A 16,820-nucleotide genomic window follows, 5' to 3' on the forward strand; every position below is an offset into this window, starting at 1 on the left:
TATTGATAACTTATTTAAAGATCTTTAAACATATGATCTGTGTGACCTTGAAATTAAGTCAAGGTCATTTACTTGAAAAAAATCCCTCAATTCCAGTATAATGATATAACAACCCTTGGTCTCTTGGCTATCTAGAAGAACTTGTTTAGAAACAAGTTGATGAGATATGGACAGATGATGCATGCTACATCAAGACATATGAGAAAAGGTTAAGGCCGTTCATTTGAACAAACTTGGTCTAGGCTTCATCTCAGCATGTTATTGCCCCAATATCATTACCCTGGATCTCTCAGACATGCATGTTTCAATGATTTAACACATTTAATCCCTGTGACCTTGAAATTAGATCAAGGCCAATCATTTAAATAAACTAGGTAGGCCTTCGTCTCAGCATGCTGGAAAGAAATCTTGCTTGCCCCAATATCATTACCCTCTAATAAATCATACTAGGGATAAAACTAACATCTTTGTGAAAATGCAATATTTCCACACAATTAGCTAGGTTTAACATAACCTAGCTAATTTCACACAAATTAAAGTTACCTACCCTGATGACACACTCAGACACATTATGACAAGCTTCCAGAAGCAACAGCTGGAATTCTGTATCTTGTTGCAAAATTTCACAATCTCTTTTCTGTAAAGAAACGGAAAATTTAACAACTGCATTTCAATTCCACAGTTTCTTAGAGCATTCATGACCAGTGTGATAAGGAAAATAAAAATTACCAGGAAAACGTATAAATATATCAAATGAAAAAAATCACTAAAGCCGCAAAGTGTTTAATGGATAACTTAAAACTAGCAAATTAAGACTAGATGAAAAATACAGATTTGCATAATTGTTTACACACCTTGCCATCGTCTGAGCAGGATGTGTCAAGCCTCCTGTACTCCTGGAGAGTGAGCCAGGACAACTGTTGAGGGGATGTGATTGAGCAGTCTGGGCCAATACAGATGCTGGCATAAAAAAAAGAAGTTTTAATCTGTTATAACATACAAAATCAGTATAATGATTAACTTAAAGAGGTATTTTTTTAGAAGTTATCCTTATGGCAGTCAAACTGGCATACGTGTCATTATATATCCAATAGACGCCTTGAGATTTACATCAGCACATAACTTTAAAGTACGTCTCAATCAATCGCACAAAATCCGAAAATTATTTAGATAATACATGTATTCAATTATCAAATGACTAAAGGGGTTGATAGGATTGTCCTCTCTAATCAATGGCCATAGTAGTTTTTGCTAAATTAAATCAACTACATCTATATCAATAGATATTGACAGTAATGTAAATTTTATTGAAACAAATGAAAATCTCATTAAAAATATTAAAAGATATAACTTCAAAATCCAAAATAATTATAATTATTAACCTTATCTATTCTGAAAGAGAAAGCAAACATATAAGACTAAATAGTTTTGATGATTTTGATTATATATTTTTTATTAAAGTTATAGAAGACAAAACTGTAAACTATATAACTTGGTAATAATTTAAATTGCTTGAACAACATTTTAAGATAATATTTTCTATAATTGAACTTGATCACAATTTGTTAAAGACAGATCAATTATTTCATTACCAATGTGCTAGCTCTCTGATACATGTATGTAATTCGGACTATCTGATATGGTGTTCATTAGTATTCATTGCATGATGATGATGATTGTATATCCACACTGAAGGTGGGAAATAGATAGAAACATCGTTTATATACGTTTCCTTCCAATAACATTGTACCCACCATCTGTGATAAGGATTTGCTGTAATATCCTGAAGAACGTCCCTTATGCTTCTTCCGATCAGTTCACCTTCGTGGTGCAGCTGTTGAAGACAAGCGCGAGCAACCTCCCACTGTCCCAAGTACAAATTGTTACAGAAATATCGAAACAACCTTTCAACGGAGTATCGGCGCTCCTCTTTATACGGAAAAGGTTCCTTGTTATCGGCTTGTTCCATACTGAATCACGACAATCTGTACTTTGACAAGACATTGAAGATAACGTCATATTCAAAAACTGTCATTAAAACTCAGAAGTTCTACGTTTGTTATGATGGATATCGCCATCTTGTTTGGTCACATGAGCAGTTGACCTTTGAACCGAAAATGTCGATTATAATTTTGTAATAAAAGTGAAATGCTGAAACAAAATCACGGCTTATTTATTTTGGAAATTTATATTTAAAATTGTCAAAATCACATACTGGTATATGTTTCATGTAACTAGGACGTCCATGAACGTAAAAGTTTTTTTTCTGACGCCAAAAACATTGCATATTGACGGGAAATTTTGATGGCATCGTGACGCCAAAACTGAAATAAGAAGAAGAAGAAGAAGAAGAAGAAGAAGAAGAAGAAGAAGATATTTTAAAGCTTAATTTATTTATGTTATTTTTTATCATTATTAGATCTATTATCATTTTATGATACTTAGCAGTAGAGAACTTTTCATTTAAGGTAGCAATGTACGGGCTTATACTATTATTGCATACCGATCTTGCTACCTGACTGCATCTGAGGGGAACATTCATGTACTGAACGACAAAGTTATAAACATTTTACTACAAATTCCGGAAAAAAATGTGCCCCTTCCGTAAGCAGACGAATAGTTAGAAATTAATTTAGCCGTCCAATGAAAAACACTGTAAGGTATCAAAGCAAACCAATCATAATGTCCGTTTCATATTGCGGCAATTTCGAAGACGTGAAATGGTGTATTTTGCATTGATTTTGTATTTGCTCAGAATAAATCAATATCAATGTAAAAGCTACTGAGAAGAAAGTAAGTATTCAATATTCTGATATCTTAACATGACCGAAAGTCAAAAACAAGTAAGAGAAAGCCAAATACGCTTACACGGCGGACACTGTGACAAGTTGCAACAAGTCCAATGTGGATATAAACAAAGCAACTGTTGACATTTACTGTAGGCCTAGTAGTGCATAGCTTGCGTTTGATAGGGCGACATTCCCAAGTTGGAACAAGTCAGTGTAGCTCGCTTCCAAAATGGATTACTTTTAAAGTTGCTAACAAGATCACATGATTCTTGGTAGATATAGTTCTGTTGGAAGTTTCGATGTGGTTTAACGAGGCCAAATGAGTATAGCACAAGATATGGCAAGTGCGGTCGAAATTGATCCCCTGGCTGTTCCTGTGAAAGTGAGAAAGCACGAAAGTGGCATTGGTTATGGACTGACAGGAAATAAGCATGTTATGGACCTTGCGTTCGGATTTGGGGATGCACATAAACCCGTGTCCGCAACAGAAGATTGCAAGAATAAAACGTAAGAAAACACACGCATAGTGTACTGAATACTCTATAGTGGGTCAATTAATGTGTGGGTTTTGCTCATATTTCAATTAGTAGCCATGTGTATAAGTGATAACACACACACATAAATTATCACATGTGTCGGAATACTCCTATAACATAAGAGGCCGCTGGTCGGCTCTTTTTCTATCGGATATTATTTTGCCGACTGCGACAGCGCCTGTCAAAAGTAGCTTGCAGTGTAAAACCTCTAACATTGTTGGAGTAGTGTCGGAAGTGATGTTAGAAAATGTTTTATATATTTTCCCAAGCATGGGGTGAGTTAGCTGCATGAGTGCATGCTCTGTTGACAAAATAATCCTTGTAAACAGCATATTTCATAATGAACAAGCTTAAGTTGTATTGATAATTTTTCAAACAATAGAATTTTCACTTGGGCAAAAGTGAGCATTAGATTAATTGGCCAATATGAAACTTGTGAAATTGCAAGTAGTTCTGTCTTCAGGAATCGAACATGCAATGATTAAAAAAACTGAGAAGGAGATGTCTGTACGTCCATGCCACTTATAGCTGTTATGCAATTATATCACCTGTTCTCATTCTCTGTTGAAAGTCTTACCTGTTGAATCACTGTAATAACAACGCCCATGTAATATGTTACCTCAAAGAACCATGCATTGTTTACAAAAGCAATAACTGGTCAGACTTTATTTCAACTCCTTTACTGGCAACAAATCATGGAGACTCCCTTTGATCCCTCTAACTAACTGCCAATTAGTACAGGTATGTAGGTATTTAACACCCTTTACAAGGCAATTGATGTGACCCCCTAAGGGGGTGTTTGATAAAGTGGGCCTATAACAATTTACATTATGAGGAATAAATGGTCAGGACAGGTGTTTACATAGTGTGATATCTAGAACCTGTTTGACCAGACTAACAACAGCTCTGTAGTTCTGTATACGTGGGCACGAGAAAGTATGAGACAGGACAACATGTGGATGACTTTAAGAAGTAATTGGTTCCTGATCATTTATTTGTGGAATTCACATTCATAATCAGGAAGGCTTAATATATATCTAGTTAATCATGGATAGCTAAACTGATCTTTTTGCAAAAACATTGAATTCATTGTGTGGTATATATATATTTATTATAATAATTGCAAAAATATTTGAGCACATATACATGCAAGAATGAGGTGAGTATATATTATTTGCTGGGTTTTTTTTTAAGAATGTCCCCTTTCACATCTGTCAAAATGTCACATGCGTGATTGTTGTTGATGTTTTTCTTCATAAATAGCTTGTTTTTCATTCAATTTCAATCTGGATAACATAACTGTTAACATTCAATGGTTATACTGAATATCAGTGACCTGTTTAAAAACTACAAGAACAGTAAAACTATTTGTAATGATACTTTTATATATAATTATGAATATACCACATCAGTGGAGGTGGCATAATAAGGTGATTGTCCTTTTTTTACCTGAAGTAACTTATGGTTTATAATTTAATCTGTTTGTATGGTTTCAGCCCGAGAATGCCTAGTACGCTTGATGATTTTGCTGTCATTTCCACAATAGGCTCTGGGTCATATGGGACATGTCGCAAGATCAGACGTAAAAAAGATGGAAAGGTAATTAATATAATAATTAGTTGAATGGAAATACCTACTTATGTAGTCTACAGGACATAAAATTAAATCTACTTATACAGTCTTTTTAATGACGAGGTTTGATATAGGGAGAAGATCATGCATACATATATAAACATCTCATCTGCATTTTCTCTACCAACAGAATTTTCCTGAAAGTTCATATCCTGACTTAAAACTATCATCTCTTGTATGAGCATGTATTTCAATCACCTGAGGTTAAAAATGAGGTCTCCATTACTAGAATCTCCAAACGAGTTCAAAACCTACGTGGGGCAGTTGCCAGGTACTGACCGTAAGCGTAAGCTTGTGGTTTTTCTCTGGGTACTCTAGCTGACTTTCCTCCACCTCCAAAACATGGCACATCCTCAACCAAAGTCCATTTTCATTGATTGCCTGATTGTCTTTAAACTTCATACACTTACAACCATCATCTCTTGTACAACTTACTACAAGTTTATGTTTCACCCATCTGGACCATGCAATGTTACTACCAAAAATTCAATAGATTTCCTTCAATGTCCTTTAACTCTGTATGGAGTTCATTAATTTTCATGGAACTTCATACAGCCTTCGACACTAACGGTAGACCTGGTGCCCGAGTCCACCAAAATATTTGGAGGTCTCCAAAAACTGCACTTACCTGGAGACCGTCGGGCACTGAGATTTTTACATTGAGGTGTTCTTAAAATGTAGGAATTTTTAGTAAAATGTACCCAAAAAGTTGTCGATTTAATTTCAATATCCGTCAGTCGTTTATACCCATGTGTTGCACGCATGTAAAACTGCACTTGTGTACTCCCGTCTTTCCAGTCGCCAGAGTATTTGGAACGCTTGTAATTTTAGACAATAAACTAGTACTATTTCAAGCGTCTATATGACCAAGGTAAGTCGGCGCGAAGCGAAAGTGACCTTCACTTGCATTGACCTAGTGTAAACAACACACGTACATACAGAGATGCATCGGTGGTTGGGGCTGTCGCCTCCTCCGAAAAAAGCCAAGACATCGAAGGAACGACGGGTTCAACAGCATCAATACGAGAAAGAAAAGAAAGTTCCAGAACTCCTTGCAAACACAGTTTAATTGGTTGCGCTACGACGATGTACACATGTACTGTACACTGTGTCGTAAACATGGAGAAACCGGGTCGTTTACTACAGGAGGAGGATAAACTGGCCAATAACCAGGACCTTATTGAACTTCAACGGAAGTCTTTTAAACTCCTCATGGAAATAATATAATAAAATATTTGAACAAATGAAATAAGTTTCTTTTTATAATTTTTTTTTTTGTTGAAAATTTGGGCTCCAAGATTCTGTGGAGGGCACCAAGAATTTAAGTATCAGGAGACCGTTGGTCTCCAAGGCCTGGAAAGTTAGTGTCAAAGGCTGTCATACACTTACAACCATTATCTATTGTATGAGTTCATGTTTCATCAACACAACCTGGGGTCAAAATTGAGGTCATTGTTACTCTTATGACCTCACTATACCAACTTTGTTAATTATTAGATAGTTCTAAATCTGTTACTCTTATTCACAACTACATTGTATCATCTCCTATGATATTTAGCAGTGTTTTCCTGAGTGTGATTGCAATTTGTGATAATATAATTCTTACAATCTTTTGTTGCATATTGGTCAGTGTTGAATAACAAAGGAATTGTATTGCTTGAGATGCCATGTTTTTGAATTAGAATATTTTCAATGATTCATACTTCCAAAATGTACTTGTAGGGTAAAGACAAATTGATGCACATGACCATTACAATAGACAAAAGGAAACAAGCTCTTTCCCTGGTTAACGTAACTTAACTGCTTAAAATGTATCCAAGAGACAGATGCATTACAACTAATCAAGTGTATTTGTTTGAATGTGTACAGTGTATACAGTACTCAACCATTAAACATGCCAAACATTAATGATAAACATTTATAATAGGTATTGAGTGTCTACTGTGACTATCATACTCTAAACAGCAGTACTGCAATATATTTGTATTTATTAGTAATGTCTTTAAAAAGAAGTGTATCCTGCATATTTTCTGTCTGTAAGAAATCACAATTACAATGTCAGACAATGTTATAATAAAAGTTAATTTTCCATTTTGATGATTTTTTTAGTTCTCCCCCTAAAATGACTTCCTGATTGATATAAATTTGTATGTAGTAAGGGGAGGGTATTAGCTTTTGACTTACAATTCATGCTAGTTATTGGTTTTGAATATGGAAATTTATGATATCAGTCAACTAAGCAATGGGTTGATGATGAGATATGATAATGTACAGGTGTTGGCATGGAAAGAGATGGACTATGGGTCGATGACAGAGTCAGAGAAACAGATGTTGGTGTCGGAGGTGAACCTACTGCGTGAGCTGCGCCACTCCAACATTGTACGATATTATGACCGCATTATTGATCGCAGTAACACCACCATCTACATCATCATGGAGTACTGTAACCGTGGCGACCTCGCCACCCTCATCACTAGGTGTCGCCGTGATGAGTATGTCATACTTGTTTTATTTCTAAATCAGAATTATTTGACCGGTTTTTCTTTGTTGTCATTAATTAAAGATGAATAATCTAGGTGAACTGAGTTAGTTAGGTGTCGGTGAAATTGGGAATATGTTTCAAAGTACTTCAAAAATGAATGGCTTATCGATTGAAGGGATCATTAACACAAACGTAATGATATTGTTCATTGTTTATCTGCTAAACTTGTGTAACTGTTCCATGTTATATGTCTTTACTGTCGTTAATACAACATGACCAATTATCTGTTTCTAGCAATACGTATTTAGCAAACATCTGTTTATTAGGATCCTGTACCCATATTGGAATTCACCATCATTATTACGTACTAGACCCTGTATATATAATGATCACTGATAAAATACAAAATTCCATCAAGATTGGTTTGAAGCTGTTTCTATTTTACTGAGTAATATGAAGAATGACCAATATGATTTTTTTTCAGAGTTTATATGGATGAAGAATTTGTGTGGAAGATTTTAGTACAGATCACCATGGCATTGCAGGAATGTCACCGGCGTAAAAATGGCAAGGCCGTGCTGCACCGTGATCTGAAGCCTGCTAACATTTTCCTTGACTCGGATGACAATGTCAAACTGGGTGATTTTGGTCTTGCCCGAGTATTACACCACGAAACAAGCTTTGCTAAAACCTATGTAGGAACGCCATATTATATGTCACCAGTAAGTTTCAAAATACCAAAAAAGAGCAATTTTGATTGCCATTAACCCCAATAAACTTACAAAGTAAAATAACCACTAACCACTTCTATTATGATCACCTGTCAGACATGATATCACAATTCTCTTTCATTTCCATTTTATTGCCTTTCATAGTTCATATTGCACTTTCTTGTGATTTAAAATCTGAAATATTGTTTCTATTTGAATTAAGGTTTGAAAAATCAACGGAATTACCTAGTAGCTGAATTGTTATCAGTCTTTGTGTCTCTGGGTAATGGAGATCTAATAGATGTATATAGATAGGTTTAATTGTTACATGTACATGTATAACCAAACTGCAGACTTAGTATGAAACCTTATGCCAAGTTAATGTGAATGTTTCATCTGTTTGCAGGAGTTAGTAAACAACATGTCATACAATGAGAAGTCTGATATCTGGTCCATGGGCTGTATCCTGTATGAACTCTGTGCCCTCCGGCCTCCTTTCACAGCATCCAATCAACATGAACTTAATAAAAAAATCAGAGTTGGTGACTTTGTGCGGATACCAAACAAATATTCTGATGGACTCAACAGTGTCATAGCAAAAATAATCAGAGTAGAGGTAAATTTGATCAGATATCACAACATATTCCTAGATAAATGGACATCCTATTTAATTAACAGAGACTATATTAAGAATATTAATGTTAAAACATCCATTGCCATTTCAATATTACCGTATTTGTATTTTTTTAGCTATAGGAAATCAAATTTACATCCTGTTAACTGCTAACTTAATAACATTAATCTGAAAAGGTTCACCAAAGGCCAACCATTGACGAAGTACTGAATGACCCTCTGGTGATGAGGAAGCAGTCAAGTTTGGGCCTCGACAGAAACCAACACGAGGAAGGTCGACGTGACTCACGCCCAAGGTTGTCCAGCCCAGAGTCAAGGTCACAAAAGGAGTGGGAGGAAGATCTGCGGATCAAAGAGCGAAAATTGGACTCAAGAGAGAGAGATCTCGATGGTATAAGAATGTTTAACTTTTCAAAAATCAAGATCAAAACTCAAATTCAGGAATTATAAAATTTTGAAAAATGTTGAAATGAATAACAATGCCTCAGAAACATGTGTTATTCATACATCTATGTTCTTGATAAAGGTAAACATTCAAGATGAAAGTGCATATTTATAAAATCTTCTACTCATATATACTGTATACATTTTCTGCTTATGTCTCATTTGTCTTGAAAATGGATCTAAAAAAATAATGATATGATGCAATCTGATATAAAAATTCTCTCTTTAATTTCAGACAGAGAAAACCGTATTTCTTTGAAAGAAAAGCTTCTGGAAGAAAAAATGAAAAGGTATTAATTTCCATAAGGATCATTATGCTTTGTCTTGATCCATACAAACAAAAAAATAATGTTAAAATATTAGATAACGAAGTTATTTCAAATGCCTGTAGAATTTCCTGTTTTGTCTAGAAATTTGATGATCTAACATGTAAATGAGTAAAACTATTTAGATTATGCTAATTATCACTAGATTTAATATGTTAACAATATTAGTCTAGAGTGAATAGCACTACTTTCCCACTGTCCAGAAGAAGGTTGTTAACCAATAAAAGAAATCTGCAACACTCAGCAGCAGCAGCCAAACCTGATGTGAATCTTAAGTGTAAATAACAACTTTTAGTCACATGAAAATAATGTAATGTGTACAGTATTACTTCAGTTTTAATTATATATTATGTATATATCAACAGAAAAATAAATCTTTTCAGGGCAGAGATGCTGATCAGGGAATTTGGTCGGAAAGGCAGTGTTGACAAAGAAATGTTTCAAGCAGGGGATGCAGGTAGGCAGGAAAGCCCAGTCCCCTATCTCCCCTATATATCCGCCTACCAAAGGCTTTGTGTATCCAAACATTCCCCCACGTAAAGTGAAGGTCAGTCGGTTGCGTAACCCTCTCAATCAGTTGGACCCCATGTGTAACCAGATAGACAGCAACCCTCTCAAACGGCTGGACCATATGTGTAACCGCAAGGACATTTAGTGACTGTGTGTTACTATGTACTTATACTCCTCTAACATTTGTCAGCTGGAAACCACTTACATTCATCAGATGTCGAAAGAATTTATAGGTATTATTATTGTGAAAAACAGAAATGCCTACAGCCCTGTTCATGTGAAATAAAAAAATATTTGAGCTTCTTCCAAAGACAATTTCTCATGTGCAAGATATATATTCCACATCATCACTTTTTGACTTAGGACTGAAGTAAAGGTTGAAAAATGTAGTACATGTATTTATTATATAATAATCTGAGTACCATAATGTAAGTGATTTCCCTTTTCTCTGCTGGCTTGTAGTCTGCTTTTGTAGAACGTGGCACAGATCCCAAATCTCACTCTCAGTAGAAATAACTGCTGAGGAATGTAGACTCAAAAATATACATATATTTCAAATTATATTTTGAATATTCATTCAAATTACAAAGTTGTCTAAGCATTTGTCAAATTAAATGTAAATTCTTACATGGCTGCTAGAACTGTCAGGTTGTCACTGATGGGAAGCTCATCAACAAACTACAAAAATGTATGTCAGCAAGGAACTTACGCCTGTAGTGCTGGTGAACAAACTTGTTTATCTAACTCTGGTGAGGTTTTTGCAGATTTTGATAACCTTTCTCATTTGACATTAAACTGATTTAAAAATAAGCAGAATTTCAAAGTAAACTGTCGATAGTCCTTTGATAAACATGTACAGACCATGGAGAATAGGGATCTGTGCCTGGTGTCTGTTCGTTGCTACAGTAACTGTAACCTAACTGCTGTGTCAGTCTGTGTGTAATACTATAATGACTCATTTCTTGTGTGCTTTGATTATAATATCATTGTGATGATATTCCAGTTTTTCTTGGAATATAATAGTTCTGTGTCAGTGAGACTATAATGTGATAGTGTTATTTCTTGGTTGCTTATTTGGCTTGATCAATATATGCTTGTTATCTACTGTTCCTGTAGTCTACACTAAATAATGTCAGCATACCTCTATCAAAGCTAGTCTAATGTTACCTGGTTCTTATTGGTGATTGTAAAATAAGCTTCCTCAGTAGGAGTCGTATTAGTGATTGTAGCCCATGTCTTCATCAGCAATGTAGTCTACTCTTCTATTGCAATAGTAATTGTAGTCAGTGTTCTCAGTAGCCCAACTATCTATCCTTCTGAATTAAAGGTTGTGGCCTGTAGTAGAAACTATGGCCTACCCTTCTGAATTTAGTTTCTGTGTGTGGAATTATGATTGGTATTTAGGGTGCTATCACTATAATAATTGTAGTGTACTTTGCAACAACAGTGGTTCCTGTTGTTCACTGCCAAATAACTATCTTTAATGATAAAATGTGCCAACTTCAAGTGTAAAATTAGTACAATATTTAACATCCATTCTCAGTTTGTGTAGTTTCATAGCTGTTTCTTTTGTTATAGTTATCATCATTGAAACATAATTAAAATCATGTATTCAATTGTAGAATATCATTCCCATTTTGAAATTTAGTCTGATCCGGTTTGATTTTTTTAATCCCCTGAATCCTGATTAGTATCATTTTTCCCTTGTTGTTCATTTATTTTATTTCATAAAAATCATGCATTTTTGCTATAAGAAGTTGATGATTTTCATGTATTTTCTCAGAATTTTTTTTCTGAATTATACACTTGCTGTGCAATATGAATTTAAGTTTGATCTCGATGCTTCATTACATTGTGCCAGATTTATGTCTTCTGAAAATGGGTTGCTGTCATGCTAATCTAATGGTAAAAATGTACCTGCACTTATCTCATTGTAGTCTGCTTGTAGAAACTTGCCTGCACTTATATGATTGTACATTGTAGTCTGTTGGTGGAAATTTGCCTGCACTTACATAATTGTAGTCTGTTGGTAAAAATGTAACTGTACTTATATAATTGTAGTCTGCTAGTAGAAATTTGTCTGTACTGTAGCTTGTCAGCTGGTAGAAATATGCATTGATTTAAAATTGGAATATAATAGCTAGACTACGTTGAAGGGGGGGGGAGGGGGGGGATCTGTACTCTGTACTGACTGCTTACACCTAGGACCAAATCATCAGTATATATATTATTACTATGAATAAATGCAATATGATGGAATCTCGTTCTTTGACTTATGTGATACACTCGATATTGAACCTTGATGTTGCCTCGAGTTACTGCGTTAATCTATTGGCTCATCTCTTGTTTTTGTCTCACCTATTATGAAATGTTACACATGTTAATTGCACTTTATTTTGGAATCCTTTACATAACTACGCAGCATAAACACATGCTTTATAATGCTTTGTATTTGTTTGTTTACTTAAATAAGTAATTAAACATCACTTGTTATGATATAATCTGTTGTTGTGTTCTGTCTTGTGCATGTTTACGGCCTTGAAATCTTGCCAGTTACCCTGGTATTAATAATTTATATGTTTGTCACTAGGTACCACTACAATATCTATGTCTCGGTCACTAGATACCACTACATTACATGTGTCTCAGTCACTAGATACCACTACATTACCTGTGTCTCAGTCACTAGATACCACTACACTACCTGTGTCTCAGTCACTAGATACCACTACATTACCCGTGTCTCAGTCAGTAGATACCACTACACTACCTGTGTCTCAGTCACTAGATACCACTACATTACATGTGTCTCAGTCACTAGATACCACTACATTACATGTGTCTCGGTCACTAGATACCACTACACTACCTGTGTCTCAGTCACTAAATACCACTACACTACCTGTGTCTCAGTCACTAGATACCACTACACTATCTGTGTCTCGGTCACTAGATACCACTACACTACCTGTGTCTCAGTCACTAGATACCACTACATTACATGTGTCTCGGTCACTAGATACCACTACATTACATGTGTTTCAGTCACTAGATACCACTACATTACATGTGTTTCAGTCACTAGGTACCACTACACTACCTGTGTCACAGTCACTAGATACCATTACATTACCCGTGTCTCAGTCACTAGATACCACTACACTACCTGTGTCTCAGTCACTAGGCACCACTACACTACCTGTGTCTCAGTCACTAGATACCACTACACTACCGGTGTCTCAGTCACTAGGTACCACTACGTATACACTACCTGTGTTTCAGTCACTAGATACCACTACATTATCTGTGTCTCAGTCACTAGATACCACTACACTACCTGTGTCTCAGTCACTAGATACCACTACATTATCTGTGTCTCAAGTCACTAGGTACCACTACATTAGCTGTGTCTCAGTCACTAGATACCACTACACTACCTGTGTCTCAGTCACTAGATACCACTACACTACATGTGTCTCAGTCAATAGATACCACTACATTACCTGTCTCAGTCACTAGGTACCACTACACTACCTGTGTCTCAGTCACTAGATACCACTACACTACCTGTGTCTCAGTCACTATATACCACTACATTACCTGTGTCTCGGTCACTAGATACCACTACACTACCTGTGTCTCACTGTCTCAGTCACTATATACCACTACACTACCTGTGTCTCAGTCACTAGATACCACTAAACTACCTGTGTCTCAGTCACTAGATACCACTACACTACCTGTGTCTCAGTCACTAGATACCACTACACTACCTGTGTCTCAGTCACTAGATACCACTACATTACCTGTCTCAGTCACTAGATACCACTACACTATCTGTGTCTCAGTCACTAGATACCACTAAACTACCTGTGTCTCAGTCACTAGATACCACTACATTACCTGTGTCTCGGTCACTAGGTACCACTACACTACCTGTGTCTCAGTCACTAGGTACCACTACACTACCGGTGTCTCAGTCACTAGGCACCACTACACTATCTGCATTTTTGCATTCAGGCAAAATAGCCTAAGTAATTTGAAATGCTGAATACTCTCAAGCTGCACAGGACCTGCTATCAATTAAGCTTTGAAGCAAACCACTGGTGTTTTCACATGGTCCTCCTCAATGTACAAACTTTAAGGAACATTTATCCTTATTAACAACGTTTTATACGCATAAAGAAACCAAAAGTACAGCTTTAAGCATGCAATTTGTAACAAGCATTTAGCATGTTTCTCCAGCTTTACATCTTTACACATCACTTCACATACATGTACTCTTGACATTTACCGAGATGAAATACCTGAAATGACTTGACATTGTTTCCTTACAAGCACTAAACAAAGGTTGTCGAGAGAACATTTTGAGATCTTCCCATACATCATCCACAGGCGCGGCATAGCTGCCTGTATGTAGGTATGCAGGTGAATCCACTCAATATCACTGTACAATATCACTGCTTATCTTTCAGACTTTTCAATGGAGAGTAGGTCCTCTTGTCTGTCCAAAGGGAAGAAGGATCCAGACACGCCAAAGAAAAAAGTCACATTTGACATGTACGGAAAAGAGAATTGTAGAAATAAATACACTGTGCCATCTACAGATACTTACTTATCCACTTTCACAGACCTAGAAGGCGACTATAATGACTTATATTTGAATGAGCTTGCAAAACGGAGGGAATTAAAGGAAAAACTGTTTAAGGCAAAAGCTAGAGCTATGGAAATAAGAGGAATTGAAGATGACATAAGACCTCGGGCTAAAAATTCCAATCTGTTGTTCTTTAGATAATGATAGTTGTTATTAGTATATACCATCTGAATTGAAATGTGTTATATTATAACACTCTCAAAATAAAGACAAATTCATACCTCACCTGTACATTTACTAGAAACATCAAATACGATTGTTACAGTATTACCTTATATTTATGTTTGCTGTTAGATTTTAGTCCTGCATATATAATGCAGTGCTGTTTTAGTACTATACAAAGGTTCTGTTTTATTATTATGTTGATGTAAAACATTTCACCTTTGTGCCCTCTGTTGAAGGGCTCATTATAATAATAGTAATTTGTTTTAATGATTATTCTTAAACTTCAAACATGAGTAATTCAACACATTCCATATGTTTTATGGTATGTGATTTACAGCTATTGTATATTGTACATTCCAGCTATAGCTGGCTCTGTTTTACATGTAATTTGTTTATATAGTGAACTATTTTAACTGATCTCAGTGAATATTACAGAATAGGAAACAAAAAGGATTATTCATTTTAATTATAAAATTAATATAATTTTTAATATGAACTTATACATCTAATGGCTGTCATTTTATGCTAAATTCATGTGTCAGCTATGAGTATCAGCTTTATTGTGTTTGTGTATACGGGCGACTACAGGGACATTAGATGGTATGGTAACAGGCTAGTGTGTGTGTGTTACTACAGGGAAATTAGATGGTGTACATGTGATAATTAACAGGCTAGTGTGTGTGGGTGACAACAGGAAAATTAGATGGTGTGGTAACAGGCTTGTGTGGTGGGTGACTACAGGAAAATTAGATGGTGTGGTAACAGGCTAGTGTGTGTGTGTGGGTGACTACAGGAAAATTAGATGGTGTGGTAACAGGCTAGTGTGTGTGTGTGGGTGACTACAGGAAAATTAGATGGTGTAGTAACAGGCTAGTGTGTGTGGGTGACTACAGGAACATTAGATGGTGTGGTAACAGGCTAGTGTGTGTGGGTGACTACAGGAACATTAGATGGTGTGGTAACAGGCTAGTGTGTGTGGGTGACTACAGGAAAATTAGATGGTGTAGTAACAGGCTAGTGTGTGTGGGTGACTACAGGAAAATTAGATGGTGTGGTAACAGGCTTGTGTGTGTGGGTGACTACAGGAAAATTAGATGGTGTGGTAACAGGCTTGTGTGTGTGTGTTACTACAGGAACATTAGATGGTATGGTAACAAGCTAGTGTTTGTGGGTACTGAGAAATAAAGTAGTGTGTGTACCTGGTAAAGAAGTGTTAATTCAGTAAATTGGTATAGTGCTAGCTGGAATAGCATATAAGTTACCGGGTAAGGGAGTGTTAACTGTGTAAAGAAGTGCTAGCTGGTATTATAAATATCATAAACTTTGTCTCATGATTTGTAGAGAAAGAAACTTCTGTGATTTCTATTTACCTTAATTTAACTTATGTTGTATAAGTAGCAGGTAACATTGAGGTTCAGATTATATCCCTGTACTTACAACTTTACAGAAATACCTGTATACAAGCTTGATTGTGTTACCTTTATGGGAGATATGCCTGTTCTGTCAGGCAGAATATATTGTTATAATAATTATTATTAGATAAGTTTTAATTTCCACAATTCTACTGATCAGTTTGAAGCAAAAGGGAAGGTTTTTTTGTTGCAGAATTTATTTAAATGACTCCATTTTCAATGTACTATCAACTTTTTACTCATTTTTTTTGCAATTTGATTTTATCCCTTGAAATAACAACCTTTGCAGTGGTTGTATCATAGAAGATGCCTTTACAAATCTTCTAATATACCCAAATGAATTATGCATATAAACATTAATATACGATAAGAGTGAAAATATAGTTTTGAATGTGCATCACCTGAACCGTCCATTATATATCAATATACAAGATAATCCATCCATTTAAGGGTACATGTTACCATTGCAAGAAATGTCTCATCAAACAACTGATTCTGTACAATTAAAATTGAATAATTTGTTTGCA

The 16,820-nt window shown here is 35.6% G+C and overlaps 2 protein-coding genes across 3 annotated transcripts in view; one reads left to right on the top strand and one right to left on the bottom strand.

Moving 5' to 3' along the window:
- Positions 1 to 2,064, bottom strand: part of LOC117322718 (zinc finger FYVE domain-containing protein 26-like) — a 48,302-nt gene extending 46,238 nt beyond the window's left edge. The window contains 3 exon segments of the mRNA XM_033877657.1: positions 548 to 637; positions 855 to 960; positions 1,755 to 2,064. Coding sequence (XP_033733548.1) covers positions 548 to 637; positions 855 to 960; positions 1,755 to 1,969 — 411 coding nt within the window. The 5' untranslated portion in view covers positions 1,970 to 2,064.
- A 605-nt stretch (positions 2,065 to 2,669) lies between these two features.
- On the top strand, positions 2,670 to 16,820 carry LOC117323930 (serine/threonine-protein kinase Nek2-like). 2 transcript variants are annotated; one of them, XM_033879466.1, is made up of 9 exons: positions 2,670 to 2,793; positions 4,822 to 4,924; positions 7,232 to 7,449; positions 7,924 to 8,161; positions 8,556 to 8,765; positions 8,960 to 9,173; positions 9,462 to 9,516; positions 9,936 to 10,009; positions 14,538 to 16,820. In XM_033879466.1, the coding sequence occupies exons 2-9, from the start codon at positions 4,829 to 4,831 to the stop codon at positions 14,855 to 14,857; spliced, it is 1,425 nt and encodes a 474-aa protein (XP_033735357.1). In that variant the 5' UTR covers positions 2,670 to 2,793; positions 4,822 to 4,828; the 3' UTR covers positions 14,858 to 16,820. The 2 variants fall into 2 exon arrangements, with proteins under 2 accessions (XP_033735357.1, XP_033735356.1); XM_033879465.1 differs by lacking the exon at positions 2,670 to 2,793 and adding an exon at positions 2,927 to 3,296.

The sequence above is a fragment of the Pecten maximus genome, chromosome 3 (genome assembly GCF_902652985.1).
Source record: "Pecten maximus chromosome 3, xPecMax1.1, whole genome shotgun sequence".
Classification (NCBI taxonomy): domain Eukaryota; kingdom Metazoa; phylum Mollusca; class Bivalvia; order Pectinida; family Pectinidae; genus Pecten; species Pecten maximus.

Coding starts and splice junctions, on each gene's coding strand:
- LOC117323930 (XM_033879465.1), top strand. CDS start 3,109: ATGAGTATAGCACAAGATATGGCAAGTGCGGTCGAAATTGATCCCCTG. Junction 4,925..7,231: donor GACGTAAAAAAGATGGAAAG/GTAATTAATATA, acceptor GATAATGTACAG/GTGTTGGCATGGAAAGAGAT. Junction 9,517..9,935: donor CTGGAAGAAAAAATGAAAAG/GTATTAATTTCC, acceptor AAATCTTTTCAG/GGCAGAGATGCTGATCAGGG.